At 35.6% G+C, this 17,848-nt stretch overlaps 1 protein-coding gene across 2 annotated transcripts in view; it reads right to left on the bottom strand.

Moving 5' to 3' along the window:
* Positions 1-10,424, bottom strand: part of LOC142832275 (UDP-glucuronosyltransferase 2B7-like) — a 29,331-nt gene extending 18,907 nt beyond the window's left edge. Inside the window, exons 1-6 of one of the 2 annotated variants that reach the window (XM_075942644.1) lie at positions 9,679-10,424; positions 8,668-8,816; positions 7,929-8,060; positions 5,803-5,890; positions 2,465-2,684; positions 590-709 (exon numbers count right to left, since the gene is read on the bottom strand). In XM_075942644.1, the coding sequence (XP_075798759.1) occupies positions 590-709; positions 2,465-2,684; positions 5,803-5,890; positions 7,929-8,060; positions 8,668-8,816; positions 9,679-10,402 (1,433 nt within the window). In that variant the 5' untranslated portion in view covers positions 10,403-10,424. Of the gene's footprint in view, positions 1-410; positions 710-2,464; positions 2,685-5,802; positions 5,891-7,928; positions 8,061-8,667; positions 8,817-9,678 lie in introns of those variants that run through there. The other variant, XM_075942643.1, reaches the window with a different exon arrangement.
* Positions 10,425-17,848: the final 7,424 nt, after the last annotated feature.

The raw sequence follows: 17,848 nt of genomic DNA, 5'->3' as shown, positions 1-17,848 counted from the left end.
TGCTGCCCTTCATATTTGCTTCTATAAAAAATGCGTTCATCCTTTTCATGTATAGTTGTGTTCATTGTATCCTCAATTATCTTTCCTCTACTTTGGTTTTTGAATAAAATCTGCCTTGTCATTTTTTTTGACAGACAGTGACATTTGATTTTAAAGATAATCTCTCTAAAAAATTTCACAATAGAAACTCCAGGCTTCCTATTTTTTTCACATAAACAAGATGGTATTTCAGTAGTTATCATTGTTCTCAGGATGATTACATCCATAAATCAGTACAAAATTAGTTATATCAGGAAATAAATATTTATAATGGTTTGTTTTTTTAATTTTTAAGGAGGAAAATATATAATCCAGTATCCCATATCTTTTCAAACACTTGATACACAGTGCTAGAATTGAATGAAATAGTCTTGTCTTCTTTCTTAAAGAGTACTATTCCTTTTTATTCTTTTGCTTCTTTACAAAGAATCGGTAAACAAACAAGCAACATTTTATAGTGAGGAAAATCGTAGCTGCCACACAGGCCAGGAGGAATCCAATCACATCCAGAGAGTAGTACTGGTACCAGGTGAGGTTAAAGGCAAGAGGCTTCAGGTGCTTGGCCCCTTTGTGGTGCATGACATACTCAACCCAGAAGACGGCTCTGTCCAGGGGCTTCATGGGCTGGTCATGGTGAATGGTTGATAACCACATCACATTCTTTTTATAGCTAAAGGAAAATATGATGGGTATTAATTTACAGAAAGAAAAACCATATGTGTATAAATATATGTGTATCATAACGATGATTACATGAAATATAAAGAAAATTCTGTGTTTATCACAGTAAAGATCTTCTTAAATAATGTATTATCTAGAACTTCTTCAACACACAGAATTTAAATATACAAGAAATGCTAGGAAAAGACAGATATTTATAAGTAAGAGATCAGAATCAATTAGGACCCCAATGCAAAATAAACAAAGTCAAAAGGAGCTAGCCTTGGGGTCTTGAAACACGAGTAATTAAGGAAGCAATTTCTAGTGTAGCTGGTACAGAACAGTAGAACAATTTGGATGCACAACGATGTGTCATTTTCACTGTGGTCCATATCTGGGCAAAGCTGTTACGGAGTTGGGTTTAATGAGGAATTTGTATTGACCACTTATTAGTGCTTATGGGTTATAAATGTAGACGTGTAGTAATTGTTCATTAAATGGATTCTTGGTCTTTTCATTAATTTCTCCTAGTTTTTAACTGTTAAATGAAAATAATAAAATGAAAATTTCCTTTATTCAGGTGAAAATATTTTTTATTGATTTGTATTGAGCTCTACATTTTTCTCTGCTATGCTGCCTGCCTCTTGCCTCGCCTTCAACCCTCCCCCAAGGTCCCATACTCCCATTTTACTAAGGAGAATTTGTCTCTTTCTACTTCCCATGTAGATTAGATCTATGTATGATTCTCTTGACACTTGGAATACTGTGAATTATTCTTACTGTAAGCAAAATTACAGTAAATACTTGCAATTGCTGTTCATGCTTTTCTTTTATGTATTATTTTAATGTTGAGATTCTTCAATTTTTACACTAAAACATTGAAGATATATTTGATTCAAGTGGTGAAATGATTATAGACCATAATGTATGGGATAGGAATCTAGATATGGACATTGCTCGTCAAGTGTACAGTTTAGCATGCTGAATCATAATAGAGTACCAACGGCAATAGAGGCAACTTCCTTTCTTATTATTTACAATATACTGGAGAATAGCAGCCAAAAATGCAGAGAAAAGTAAAAGCTTTTCAGACAAAGGCAGAAGTAGTAATATAGTTGTCATCCAGGAGATGAGACCTGTAATAAGGATCTTGTACAGTTTACTGAAGATGAATTCTGTATGTGTCATAATCCTTCAAAATCACCTATGAATCAAATTATTGTCAAACACAAATTTGTAAGATTCAATATAATTGGAAGTAGAGATTAATTTTTATCTTACTGGTTTACAGAAAGTCATTTTGAGGTAATTTTTTAATGTAAAAAAATGTTGGCTATGCACATTTTCTTCACTAAACTACAATTTCAACTATGAGTAGTTATTTGAACAAAACTGTATTTACTCTAAAATTAAACCTTTGATAATTTTTGTTTTACTAAAGCAGCTCCAAAGTACCTTGATTTTGTATGTTGGCACATGTTTTCTTTGTATGATGAAAGAGGAGGATGTCAAGTTAAACTCAGACATTGTCTAAAACAAAAATAATGAGGAAACATATTGATATTCCATCACTGTCTAATGCAGCTCTTTGTACTTATTATTTCTTTGTCTAGGTTATTTGCTGCTCTCTGGAACTTCTAGTGAGAAATTATTCATAAAAAATAGGCTAGTGACAAAGCTTGCTGTTAGATTAGTTGCTCAACATGCATGTTTAAAGTTCTTTGTTCCAATACAACACAATAAATAAGTATATGTTTATACTCACGACGGATTGTTAATGACTTCCTTCAGGGCATTAAGCAAATCTGAACTTGTCATTGTATGAAAATCCACTGAAGCAGCTGCTCCTTTGGCCACCATGTGAGCAATGTTATCATATTGTTCTGCAAACAGAGGGATGCCAACCATGGGGACCCCATGATGAATTGACTCATAAATGCCATTGGCTCCACCATGAGTTACAAAAACTCTAGTTTTTGGATGACCTAGGATCAGAAGAACAACAGAAAATATACTAATTAGAGCTCTTAGATATAAGTGAAAATATATAATCAAGTGGTCAAAGGGTCAGTGTATTTTTAACATTGAATAATACAACTTTTGGGTATATATCCAAAGGATGCTCAATTGTGCAACAAGGACATGTGCTCAAATATGTTCTTAGCAGCATTGTTTATCATAGCCAGAACCTGGAAACAGCCTAAATGCCCCTCAAATGAAGAACTGATGAGGAAAATGTGGTACAATTGCACAATGGAGTACTATACAGCAGAAAAAAATAAAAACATCTTGAATTTTGAAGGAAAATGGATAGAGCTAAAAAACATTATTTTGAGTACGGTAATCCAGATTCAGAAAGACAATTATCACATGTACTCACTCATATGTGGTTTTTAAACATAAAGCAAAGAAAACCAGCCTAAAAACCACAACCTCAGATAACTTAGCCAACAAGGAGGACACTAAGAGAGACTTATATAGATATAATCTGCATGGGAAGTAGAAAGTACAAAGGAAAAGACAAGATCTCCTGAGTAAACTGGGAGCATGGGGACCTTGGGGAGGATAGAAAAGGGGAGAGGAGGTTACGAAGGGGAGCAGAGAAAAATGTAGAGCTCAATACAAATCAATAAAAAAGAAAATTCTATTAACAAAAAAGAAACATTAAATTAAATTGTTTAGGTCTCACGGTAAAAATCATCCAAGTTCAGAGTGTAACTGAGAGAGCTGCACCTTCTGTTTTCTCTTAAAGGTGATGCTAGGATTTACAGGAGAATTATTTGAGTGGTGGATGAATGACAGATGTGGCATGTGATGACGCTGGAACAATGAGAAGGGGTTTTCAATTGAACACATAAAATACATACTGGATGGAAGAATGAATGTCTCAGAACACCATGTATTTGTTATAACTAATCAACTTAAAGAGTTCATATGTTAGCGCCATCCATTTCTTTCTTGCTTCTCCCCGCCCCCCAGTATCCTCTTCCCCAGTGTAATAAAAGCTACCAAAGGCACTTGAGAAATCCATAGAGAAACACTGTTATACACACTTGCTTATTAGTACATGCATTTTAATATGTGCTTGTGTGTGTCGAGGGGGTTGGAAGAGTTTTGCCAAATGTAGTGATGTTGTTAGCCTCATGAATCATAGACTGTTAATAAAATATCCAGGGCAAGGAATGGAAAACTTCACTTTTAGTTGTTCGTTTGATGAGGATGGAGTGTCCTTGACTCTTTTTAAAGAACATACACTCTAGCCATTGTCCTCGATTGCTTCCCAGAACTAAAAGATAAGATCTCTGAAGACATTATACACTCCAGACCTAGGACCTGGAGCAATTGAGAAGCAATTGATTTGGAAACTTCTTCTCTGCAGACTTTCATAGTATTGGAAAAAGCTGCATAAGATCTCTAGGGAGAAATGTAATCAATAGTTATATTAGCTATCAGACCTATGGCATGTCAAGATATCCATAATAGCAAAATGGTGGCACTTTTTTTTTTTTTGGTTTTTCAAGACAGCGTTTCTCTGTGGCTTTGGAGCCTGTCCTGGAACTAGCTCTTGCAGACCAGGCTGGTCTTGAACTCACAGAGATCCGCCTGCCTCTGCCTCCCGAGTGCTGGGATTAAAAGCATGCGCCACCATCGCCTGGCCAAAATGGTGCCACTTTTATCTTAGGAATAAACAAGATAAATCCAAGTCTCCTTGGATTTGAGGCCAACTCAGTGGTAAGAAATTCATGTGTGGTGCTGTAAAGCAAGTCAATTATCCAAACAAGTATAATTTCTAAGTACATTATTAGCATTTATCCTTATAACTACAGGTAACTGTAGCTCTCACAAGTCATAAAAAATCTTGTATTACAGAAAGTGGAGAATATTGCAGAGATCCACAGCTGGTCAGAAAAGAAGAGAATAATTGATCATTGGATACACAAGGCCAGTAAGTACACCCAGAGCAGCACAACTTCTAAATCAAAGGCTATGGAAACATTTTGGAAAAGGTATCAGAAGAACGTAAGAGCCAGGGGATCAGGATGCCTGATATATGATGTTGCTTTATATATATATATATATATATATATATATATATATATATATATATATTATAGGGGTATTGCATCCAAGAAATCTCACCAGTGTGATTGCCTAAATAAGACCTGCATCATGACATCTCCTGTTGACCTGCCAATATAGATGGAGAAAATTTCACAAACACTTATTTCTATAAAAAACTGTGGACAATCAATGGCTGTCAAGATGGGGAGAGCTAGGTTTCTCCAGTATGACATCCCTGATCTATTATCCAGTATTCCATTGTCAACCCTAAACATGTGTAAATAACAAGCAACAAAAATTGGACTTAGAAGGATGATAAAATGGTAGAGGGCAATAGGAGAAAGAAGGCTGAAAATGATGGTAATATATTACTTACATATAATTTTCTCAGAAATGATGTATTTCACGACGGAAAATGATAACTAACACATGTACTAAGTCTGACACAAGGCTTTTAAGGGCATCAGGACAACCATGACAACCAGAGTGCTGTATTGATCCAGGAATACCATGGCAACCAGAGTCCTGTTTTGTAGTCAGGGCGTGGTGGTACACACCTTTAATCACACACTCAGGAGGCAGAGGCAGGAGGATCCCTGTGACTTCAGGGCCAGCCTGGTGTCACAAGCTCCAAAGTTAAAGAGAAACCTGATCTCAAAAAAAAAAAAAAATAAACCAAAAACCAAAAAGAAGAGTTCGGCATTGTTGCATGATAAACAGTGTAAATTTTTTATGATGGGCAGTCTTGTCATTGATCATTAGTGTTTCTTAGTCATTTTTGAAAAATTCCTACTTTAGAAAAGGTAAATTGAATCTGTAAAAGCCTAGGTAAGTATAGAATGCTCCCTGTGAGTGGCAGCTTCTTTCACAATGTACATTCTGTTCCTGGAATTCAAATGCCAGCTCACATTCCAATCTCTTTCAAGCAATATATATTTAAAAATTGGTTTTATTTTTGACTTTTCTATAACGAACCAGTTTGCTTCCTATCGCATTTCAGCTTGTGACTCTTATTTCAGTGCTTGTTTCCCAGAGTCTCACCTAGAAGGTCATTCTGGGGGATCCACTTGAAAATCCTGGTATTGGGACCTAAGGTATCTGGTTCCATACCTTCATACCTCCAAAACACCTGTTAGAGGTTAGACAATAATTTATATCAGATTTCAAAACGGAAAATATAATGTTTTACAAATTAGACAGTGCTTAGCTAAATGTCATTCTTATCTCTGGAGTGGAAACCAGGTAAAAAATATTAGACATTAAGAACTATCAAAACATGAAGCAGAGTATGTAACACCATCTATGTTTCTCTTTACATTTAATTGGGTCGAATGTTATCATGATTTTCCATGTGCACACACGAGAGAGTTAATGAAACAAAAATATGTTCAAGAAAAGTTTTTATGTTCATAAATCAGCTGCAAGGAAGAATGATTAAACTTTTTGTGTATTTACTATAATACTTCTAATTTTCCATTCTTAAATTTATGCCACTTTAAAACAACTGCAGATGTTACTTATATTCATTTGTCCTATGTTCTTTTAATAGAGTTTGATACTTATTTTTCATTATTCATTATTTATTTTCAGCAAATATTCCATATTTACAATTTTCTCTGCTTACTAGTGCTTTGGAAAAGGTACCACCACAGATAATCAGAAAATGGAGTTATCAATCAATCCCATTCTGGCCATAATCTCAGAGTGTATGTGTTTAAGTTTTTTACTAACTACTAGTGACTTAGTAGCTGGCAGAGTGTTTCCATAGGGCATAAAGCTCCTCATGCTTGCTTGGACCCTTCTGCATGTTGCTCCCACCATGAAAATAACAACCAAGGGAGAGACTAACATAATTTCTTGAACGAATAAAAAATTAAGTCTCATATTGCTCATATCAGTTGAGGCACCAGTTTTACTTAGGAATCACAGGAAGTGCAGAGCACTTCATCACACGAGTCATATCACTGTCACTGAGACTGGATATTCCTTTCATGTGGGAAAGGACCCTGCTGTGCTGCTCATAAGTGCCAGTAGCTGTAGAAAGCATTCAATATCCTAATGGTGCTGCATCCGACCCATATGATAGATGGCAAAGCACTTCAGGATTAATGCACTGTGTGAAATGCCAAGCAGTTCCACGGGCACAGCACAAAATGGTGCTCATGTTAGAAATCCTAAACCACCCTTGTAAATGCGAACTTCACCTACATGTTCAATATCTGTTTGCCACAATAAATTTAAACTTTTCTTCAGGATCTCAGGGAAAACCAGCATGAGTTATTACAGGGAGATTTCACTGGATAGGAAAGTAAAATCTAGTTCCTACATACTCCAGATTAAAGTTCAGATGTGGTAAATTATCTTCATATACCCTATGAAGAGAGTCAGCTGGACCTTTTCTGGCATCAATCCTATTTCTACTAGATTATCTCTTAGGTCCCATTTCTTTCTAAATGAAACACACTTTACTCTTCTGGATTAGAGACAAAGTGCCATAGACAATGTTTGACTGTGTGTGGTTCACCAGAAGGACAGGGACCATCCCATCTTCTCGTTTACATTGTCCTGTTTTAACTTTGGCAGATTCAAGAATGGCCAATCCTTCCTTTCTTTTTTATCAATGAACATGTTAAAAAAGCACTGAGATGGTGAACTGTTTTCTCTTTTTCTTTGAAAAGTCTTCTGAGTGGTAACTAATGAAACCTAGTCCGGCATTCTCATAAAGAGAGAAGGGAAACCTGGGAAGTCAAGATGGCTACAGCAGGTCTAGAAGTCTACTAATGTACTGCAAACATTTTTCAGTATCTGCTAATACAGATTTTAAATAAAACTTCATTTCCTCCTGAATGTCTAGATTCAAAGAAGGCTCAAGAAAAAGGAGTAAATAACTACTGAGAATTTATTATTTTTGTGTAGTTTTGCTCCCAATATCATCAGACAAGAGAGATTTAGATTGCACTCACTCACCATAATTCTCTCTCTGATCACAATGATTATGTCACTGTTATTGTCATCGAAAACACATTCTGTACAATCTGCTATCTTTATCTTTGTTTCTTTACTAAGGGCAATAATAATATTTGATTTTACATAAAGGTACCTTCCAGTGTTACCCTTTCCAGACTTTAGTAAACTAAGTAGATAATTGCCTTCCATGGGGATTTTACCTTTTGTGGAATCTTTGCAAGGGCTGATGCAATTGTGTTGGCCTTTTCTTGTGTTGTGTTTTTGATCATTGATCCCAGAGAAAACACCACAACACCATGTTCCCCAGAGCTCTGTGCAAACTCTTCCATTTCCTGTGGATACAGAAATAATTTTATTACTGAAAATCAATCGCAGATGAAATGCTGCTATTCAAATTGCTACTAAAATAAGAGAGAAATGAAGTATTATAAAAACAATAAGTGCCAATGATCAATCACACATAAGACAATCATTGCTGTCTTAATCACCCTGTACTCGTGGGATGTGCATTATGTATATTCATATCTTTGAGCAAGAAATATACCAGGAATTATCTTATGAAAAAATTTAAGCTGCATCAAGTACTTACAAATTTTACTTTCTCTATATATATTTACACACATGCTGCAATATGTATTTACTTAAAAACAAAACAGAAATTATTCAGCTGTATGTTAGTCACTTGACAAATTTTGCATGAATAAGCATCCCTTATTATAGCATTGAATTATGATGTTTCCTCAAGGTTCTCCTGAGGAGTCTATAAATAAAAGAAATGCATAGGTTTGTGAGTACTTTAATCTTGAGCATATTTTGGCAAGATTTTCTTTTTTCTCCACATTTTATTCACTGGAATAAAACTAAAAAAAAATGAAGCAGAACCATTTTTTACTGAAATGAAGTAAAATCACACAAAGCTAAACTAAAAGAAAAATTTACCTCAGGCAAGGGTTTGGCGGGTTTGCAGTGCAGTCCTCCAACAAACTCAATGTTTGGTAAGGTTGGGCGAGGAAACTCTAAATCCCAGTAGGAGCGAATGAACCACATTTCTGCTTTCTTCATTGTGTCAACCATAGTAGTAGGTCTTCCTAAATGGACAAATGAGAGTTGTGGGTGGAAGAGTACAATGATCATGAAAGTGTTGTCACGTGAATAAAGTAATATTGTCTGAAAATATTGGAATAAAATTACTCAAAGAAGCAAAGTAGACATTCATGAAACAAATACATTAAGTTTTTCATAAATGCAATTAAATCATAATTAATCTGTGGTTTACAAAATATATGTATGTTAAAGTTGAGCTGAGATGAAATGCTATTGCATTGCCAGCTCAACAATTTAGCAGTTCTGTTCATTGTAGAAGCCATAAAGCCCCTATGTACTGCTATGCACCTTGTTCTTCTTTGAAGCTTCAGAAAACACATGTAAATATAAAGGAACACTCTATATCTAGAGTCAAAATATTCCAGCTAATTATGGACACAAGTTTTTGCAGGAATCATGTTTGTTTCTATAACAAACTGGCTATTCCTTGACTCTTGGTTTTCTAAGAGAATTATGAGGTTTATGTCTGGAAGAATTTTTTGCATCTGTCTCTACTTTTCATTTGGATTAGCAGTGTAATGATATGTATTTCTTTTTAGAAATATTTACAAATACTATCTGGAATGTTCTTAGAAAGTTTTAGAATAGGCATTTTTGCTCTTGCTTCATTGGGACTTAACTTATTTAAACTAGAGACTATGACTGCCAACAATACAGAACAAATACATTTGGGTTCAAACTTCAGTAGTCTTTAAAATGAAGGTTTGGAAATGATGCTGTCGTGAGATTGTTACACAATATTATTTCTGGTAACCATTTCAGCAAAACGACATATTTCTGCCTAAGATTACTTTTCAGAGCAATGCTATTTAGGCCCTAACCCTTGTGATGAAAAATACAACTTACCTAAAATTTCACTGAAAAATGGATCCCAATCCTTAGCAGGAAATGACTCAAAGAAAAAGTCAAAATATAACAAACATATCATATTTTCTACTCTCTCCATGAACGACATTTGACCACTTAACTTTGACATAATTATAGGGACATAAGAGGGAGGGATTGAAAGTCCCCCACTAAACTTTTCTAATCCGTAGCCACCAGCATGGCGAAGACTATACATAAAGGGTACTTGGAGTACCTCAGCTATCAGCTCACCACAGGGACCAATAGCATCTGAAAAAACAACATCAAACTTAGATTCATTTAGTTTTGCCATAACTTGTTTGTTTGAAACTGCTTGTCTACAAAGGTTTAAAATAAAATCAGAATATTGCCCAAATAGTATGTTAAACGATGGGTAATATCTCCAACATGAATCTTTTGGAACGTCATATATCCACCTATTGACCCATTCAGTAAAAAACTTTTCTACTTTGTCATTATTGGTGGTTGTAGGAAATGTCTCATATTTAAGACCAGATGCTTTTTTGGGATCAAGAAAGACAGAAGATGAAGGTCTCAGAACTGTCACTTCATGTCCTCGTTGTACAAGTTCATCCAGAATTATCTTCAGATTCATCCAGTGACTGTATTCCATTGGCCATACCAACACCTTCCCACAGCTCCCAGATCTGAAGTAGCAAGTCATCTGCAGGAGCAGCAGAGCAGACATCCACTTCATAGGCATCCTGGAGAATCAAAGTCCTTCTGTTCACAGTGTGCCCCTTTCTGTTACTATTTGTGCTTTAACTAAGAAGGAATTAGCCTAGAAGTTAAAATATAACTTGCATTGCTCAAACCTGTTATTGAACCACCATCAATATGTAGAAGGACAAAAGAGCGAAGGCTAATTTAATTGCTCTCTTTTTACATGAGTATGTTTAAAGTCTCTTTTATGATGAAGTGTTTTCAGTAAGCCAGGAGGTGATGACTGTGTGTCAATTATCTATGCTCATAGATTCTAGAATAGTCTAAAATATTTCACAAAACATTTTAGTGAGAGACATTATGTGGCTGCTCTCTGAGTTTTTTTCTCAACAGAATGGAAAACATTAATTTACATAGCTGATCATTATTTCTCCCATAGTAAAAATGGAAGATTTTTGTAATAATGTTGATGTTCTGATGTGCATAAAATTCACCAACTTAAACTCTGTGCCAAATTTTTATAGTATATTTGCAATAAGGCATAAACACTTTGACTACCAGTTTGTAAGCATTTCATGAGAAGTAGTAACCTTATGTTGGGAAAGCAAAGAAAACGTGGAAAAGTGAAACCAGCCATTCCATTGGCATGTTCCAGAAATGACTAAGTATGGAAGGAAATGGTAAGATTGTACAACATAGTTGTAAGGGCCAGAAGTAGTGGACAATTGGTGCAGAACAATATTCTCTGGACATTTAGAACCATTGCACATATGAATCACAGTGGCTGTGGCAAGATTCAGAAGACCTACCTTAAATTAAACAAGGCATAATCCAAGAATGGTTAGTGCCCATGCCTACCTGAGTAGGTATTGGTAGGTGATGGATTTTCTGAAGCTTATTAGAAATGTATAGATCTACAAACAGAGCAAAATTATCTGGTATAGAAATCTATGCAATACAAAAATAAACATAAGCAACATGGTCACTTGAAGATGCAATGTAAATTGCCCCTATAATCAAAAGTTTAGAATCAATGAACTCCAGGTTTATGCCCTATATACAAGGAAGGAAAACACTGGGTTAAGAAATGTTGCACTAATTATTATCAGAATGGAAATGTATTGCCTGGCAACAGTAGAAAATACCTGTCAACAACAGGGAAACATGTTGAGGGGTTCTCTAAAGGCCCTCCAAAATAAAAGGCTTTGGATGCGGAAACAACAACATTGATTCCAGACTTCAGATTGTAATCAATCTAGTCTTTTGTTACAAGATGTTATTCAAGAAAGTACTGCTATTGGTAGTCCTTGCCCTAAAGTATTGCTGTTTCCTCTTTTCAGTGTCAATACCAGGGAATTATACTGCCTCAAACAGTTGGGCATTTATGGGGTTGCAATAGTTTATCTATGAATGCAATCATAGTTCTTGCAGGAGTTATTGATGGAGATTAAACAGGGGACATTGCAGTGCCTACAAATTGGTCATTTAAGACAGAAGAAAAATTGCCGTTATTAGTATTGTCTATATAGCCCTTCACAAAGAGTCATGCTTTGTGAGTAAGGACTCAATACAAGTAATAGTATATAGAGTTAAGCACCCTACAAAAGAAAAATGATAAACCATTATTAGATTTAAAAATAAAAGGAAAATGTTTACAGTATTAATTAGTCATGATGGGACTGATGTTTCTTTTATAACCATGGAATAATGGCCACCTAAATTGTTTATTATGGGGGGGTAAATTCAACCCTGATGGGGTTGGAAACTATGAGTTGTAAAAGATTAAATGAATGCTACAAAATTACAATGTATAGGCCCAGAAGTCATAACGGAAATCCTCTAGACTTATGTTACTCGTGTTGTGATTAATTTTGATACAGATATTTGTACAATGGACTCATGCAGAGATCTGTATTCCCACATCTGATGATATCCATTCTTCAGAATGAAAGTTATAATAGAAAGTTTGGGTTATCAAAAAGGAAAAGGACTAGAAAAAGAGATGCAAGGGAGTATAAGACTTATATTCCCATGTGGAAAAGTACATAAGTACGAATTAGGTTTTAAATAAGATTCAAAAATTATAAAAATCTTAGTGACATTACTCAGGATATACTACATAAATATGGGCTTATTAATATACCTGAAAAAGTACAGCAATGAGACACTGTAATATCTGGGGCAACTAGTTACTAGAACAACTGCTAAGCAACATCCCACCTCCTCATCAAATGTCCATTAGACAATTTCAAAGCATTCAATGTCTTTCACAAATTATTATACCACTTTATGAATGCCTAATTATGACCTAACCAATCTATATAAAACTCTGAAAGGAGAGACAACATTATATAGCTCTTAATTTTATCGTAAGTTTTAAGGAAGAATTACAGCTATTTAATTTTAAATTTAAAGATGCATTTGTATATTGTGTACTGTCATAGCCACAATTTCGGGTGACATCTGTTGGGGTGGTATCTTTGGGGTTCAGCCTTGATGGTACTTGCTTGTTCCAGGGTAGAGAGTAGCATATGGAATAGAAAAATTAGGTAGGAGGAGCAGAGGTACGAAAGAAGTACGGAGATGGAGGATAGAAGCAGGAAGATTTTTCAGTGAATACAGAATATGTCTATGTTTATTTTCCATATGTTTATATACCTTAATCCAAAAAAGGGGGAAGAAGGCCAAAGACGTATTTAACGTGACACAAAGAAGAAATAGAACAATTACTTGCCTCAATACTTCAGATGTCAAGTCACCATTTCCTGAGTTAAGCATTCTGATGTTTTAGGCAGGACATGCAGTGACTACACTCTAGACAAAGTACCTGTAAGCAGGCACTCCCTGGGTCAAAACTCCTCTCTTATCCTTGGAGCAGCAGAAATCGGCTTCAATTCTTGGACTCTGCTCAAGGTAGAGTGGAACCATTTCAGTGGGCCCCCACAGTGGGCCCCATTTGCAACCTTTAAACTTATTTTCACCACTTAATTGTGTCCTAGAGGTAGTGTAGCACAAAGGATAAACCCTTAGAATGGATTTGTTTACACCATAAGGGCCATAAAATACTAACTGCTTACCTTCCTTTTCTTGATCAATCAGTAAATCAGGGGAGGGACCAATGTCAACAATCATATGACTTTGATTCTTGCTGTACTATATTACGTCTGACTAACAGTCAGGTTTAAAGAGAGTTACACAACTGTATGGGTTTTCAAATTTTATTCATACATTACTATGGAGGATAGAAAACTGCTTTACATTTATCTTAATATCCTATTGTATCTTGGAATGTGTTTTTGCCCTTCTTCCAAATGTAGTAAATAGGAGTGGATCTACTTCAGAGTAACTACTACTGCTTGTTGTTGTTATCCAAAGAATGTTTAAACTGTCTTTTATGATACTCTGTGGGAAAACATGTTTTTGCCCCACAGGACTTCTTGTTATGATTGAACATAGCTTCAACTACTGTGATATTTGTTCATATGTCCTTTCCCAACCTTCACAGTAGATGTTGTCTGATTCTCTGAATAAAGTTGGCTATTGCATGATCCTTTATTCTGCCTCATTTTCTGGCCCATTCTCTCAAGTATCACTGCATTTGAAGCAGAGACAGTATAGGTTTTAAGATAAAATATTCAACCCTGCTGTATCAACTCACCAGAAAACTTATGTTCTTGTAGAGCTACTGTAGTAGACTAAGTGGCTCAGAATATGCCTGCAATATTTACACATTGGAACTCCATCTCTTGTCCAAACAATGGCTATGACCACATCATGTGAAACAGACATTTTTTCTTTATTTCTTTGGGAGGTCATATAATATAATTTTGTAATATTCATTCCCATACCCAATCTTACCTAAAGCACCCCCTTCTCTATTCACTCTAATCAGTGTCCTTAAAAAAAGAATCTTTCAAGACCAATTTGTGCTCTACAAATATTCTTGAATGTGTTCTTCTGGTAGAGAAAGGTTGACTTACCAAGGCCTATACTCTTCCTCTCTCACAAGCTAATAATTGTCCATAGTTCCATGGTTTTGGGTAGGATAATCTACCCACCTTCCCTCTGCATGCTCAGGTTTGGTTTGTCTTTTGTTGTTCAGTTATTGTTCTTGGTTTTGATTTACATGAGTTCAAATCTATGCAATCATTGTCTTTTAAGGATAAGTCAATTTTACTTTAGGACTCTAAGAATCTCAATGTAAACACCAATGGCAGGAAAAATTGCATGTAGAGTTCTGAACATGAATCAATATTCTTAGATTGTCACCGAGATTGGAATTTTTTTTCCTGTCTATATCTCATTCTCTCTTTTCCTCCCTGGGTGTTCTTTATGTCACCAAGTTTTTTGAATTGTTTGAATGCTAAGGAAGTAGCAACAGCTGCTAAAAGGTATTTGTTTATAAATGTTGTTGAAATAAACCAAGATAGATATTTTGAAAATGCCTTGACTTCAAAATTGAAGTAAAAAAAATGTTACTTTGGAGACCAGGTTTTGCTTATGTTTCCACAGGAAATGAGAGGCTATGAATTCATTCTGGAGTTAGAAAAATCAGGTTTGAACAAGGAAGACCCCCAGAGAAATCTCTGATAGGAGCAGGTGGCCCAGATGTCTGAGTTCTACACCCAGAACACATTCAAGACTGCTGGCTGAGGATAGTCAAACTTTACAGGATACTCCAGTCATAATATTATCAACACCTCCAATTAGCAGGAAATAGCCAGGAAAACTATACACACATTCTCAAAAAAAATGGACTGTGTATGTTTTTCTTTGTTTAGAATGTTGGTTACAAGTTTTGATGGATAATGGTCAGGAGAAAAGCTAAACAAAGGATATTAGATTCAGAGTTTTTGTTTGTTTGTTTTTTAAAGGGGGAGAGTACTGTTGAACAATCGTCTTTTATCCTGTTACTTGTATTAATTTTAATAAAATGCTGATTGGACAGTAGCCAGGCAGGAAGTAAAGGCAGAACAATGGCAACCAGGCAGGAAGCAGAGGCGGGACAGTGAGAATTCTGGGAAGAGGAACATTTCAGTCTGCAGTTGTGACCCAGATACAGAGGAAATAAGAAATGACTGCATTGCTGGATAAGGAAGCAGGCAGAAGCCCCAGTCCAAGTACTAAACAAATGTGGGACCTGGTGGAACAAAAATCTCATTCAACACCAAGGTAAATGTGGAATAAAGATTTCTTCATATATTCCTTCTGGTTTCTCTCCTGTTGATGACAGAATCTCTTATTTGACTTTTTTTCTGCTGCTGGCCCACAGGAATTCTTCTGTTTTTGTCTTTTGTCTTTGATAGGAGTGTTGGCATTACAGACACATAAAATACTGTGCCTGACTTGATGTGGGTTTGGGGGATTCAGACTGAATTGATCACTACGCACTGAAAAGATTTAACATACTGAGTCACTTCTCTTCCTCAGAAATTTATTGAATGTAGAAAATAGATGTTAAGCAGTAAAGGCTCCATTTTATGAGGTATGTCGAGGAGTTCTAAAATTATGACATTTTTGGGAGCTTGAATTAGAATAGATTTGGGTATTACTGACCATATTAATCTTTGTAAAGATTCTTAACAGTCTCTTCTACATAATTTGCTATTCACAAGTGCTATTATTAAAAAATATTCCCAATTCTAATGACACTGATTTATGTCCTAATGACTTGTGCATATTCGTAGGTATGCAATCCTTATGATGAACTGCAAAGATTTTACTCCAGAGGTTAGAATGTTCTTTGACAGAAAAATCAGTCCCTACCTGAGGCCTACAATAAGTGCTAATGTTGAAATTCTCAGACAAATCTCATAAAATGGAGCATTAGCCTCACGGTTAACATAGATTTGCTACTTGACTGATAAAGTCAAATACAGGATGCCATCAAAAATTAATGTAGATGAATAAAGGGTGGCTGTTCACCTACAAATTTAAAATGCTCATAAACATTCAAATTTGAACCGTAGAAAATTACTTTGTAGAATGTTTTATAAAGTGAGTCATCTGAAACTTTATTTTTTTACCTTATATTCCTATGGACTCTTTCTTTTTCTGCCTTTTCTTCCTTGAATAATAGCACTATCACTCTGACTAATTAAGAGCAGAATCGTGAGTTTCATCTTTTATGATGCAGACATCACTGTGAGGGAAGCACCCATCTCTACCTGTCTCTTGGATGTTTCTCCAACAAATACTGGCAGGCCAGTCAAGAGCATAGGTTTTTTTTTTTTTTTTTTTTTTTTTTTTTTTTTTTTTAGAGCCAATTGAAATGACTGCATCTGAGTATCAGGGGCCCAAGTGTAGTCCAGTGCCTTTCTCAGGGTCTATAAATAAGCGAGAAAACCACATTGTAACTGGAGAGTCCCAGGATTCTTTCCTCACCACCACAAGCTAAGTATATAGTTGCAAAAGCTATATGCAATTAGAAAACATACGTCAGTCCTATCTTTGTCAAGAGCCCAGATCCTTGAGTTGTTGATTTTTTCCTTCCTGGAACTGTTTTTCTTAAGTTCATTTTTACTGGCACTTTTTTTCACCAAGACAAAATTTATCCTAGATACCAAAATGGAGTTAGCACAGTCAACTTACAGCCACAGTAAGAGCCAGAGGTGACGAATGACTCCAAGAAAACAGATTTTTCTTTTAATGCTTTTTCTCTCCATCAGCCCAAAGTATATATATATATTTTTTCCTTTTTTGTTTGTTTTTTTTCTTTTTTTTAATTTATTTATTTATTAAAGATTTCTGTCTCTTCCCCGCCACCGCCTCCCATTTCCCTCACCCTCCCCCAATTAAGTCTCCCCCCAGCCCGAAAAGCAATCAGGGTTCCCTGTCCTGTGGGAAGTCCAAGGAACCCCCACCTCCATCCAGGTCTAGCAAGTTGAGCATCCAACCTGCCTAGGCTCCCACAGTATATTTTGATTGAGAGTTTTGGGTCTCGGACTCCCTTCCTTTTATTGGCACTCTCAACAGCACACTGAACCAGTCTATTCCAAAAGTAGGATTCAGAGTCATGCTGCATTTCAAACTCTTCAAAAACTGCTTACTGTTATTCTGATAGAAATACTAAATACAAATTAACTCACCCCTGAAAATCTAATGTATGCAGTGACTTTAAGTAATCAACAAATAGAACAAGTGACTCTGAAGAATTTGGTTATGTCTACATACTCTTGATAGCAATGTCATCATCATGCTAGCATTTCAGAATGTGCCCATGGTGGTCACATTGCATATATATATATGTATGTATGTATATGTATATACATACATATATATATCTCCAAGTCACTCTAGCGAAAAAACACCTTCTGTAGCATTGAAGCATTTGTTGTGAATATAAATTTTTAATATCTGTTTGACTAAGGAAAGTTAGAGCTTCCTTAAAACTTTACTTTTCATGCCATCATTTCTATAATCAGACCTTCCAAGGACGTTCACAGAGTTAGTATATAGTCACCTCCCATGAACTGCTTTCCCTCAC

Source organism: Microtus pennsylvanicus, chromosome 12 (genome assembly GCF_037038515.1).
Source record: "Microtus pennsylvanicus isolate mMicPen1 chromosome 12, mMicPen1.hap1, whole genome shotgun sequence".
Classification (NCBI taxonomy): Eukaryota; Metazoa; Chordata; class Mammalia; order Rodentia; family Cricetidae; genus Microtus; species Microtus pennsylvanicus.
This window is presented reverse-complemented; position numbering and strand designations above follow the sequence as displayed.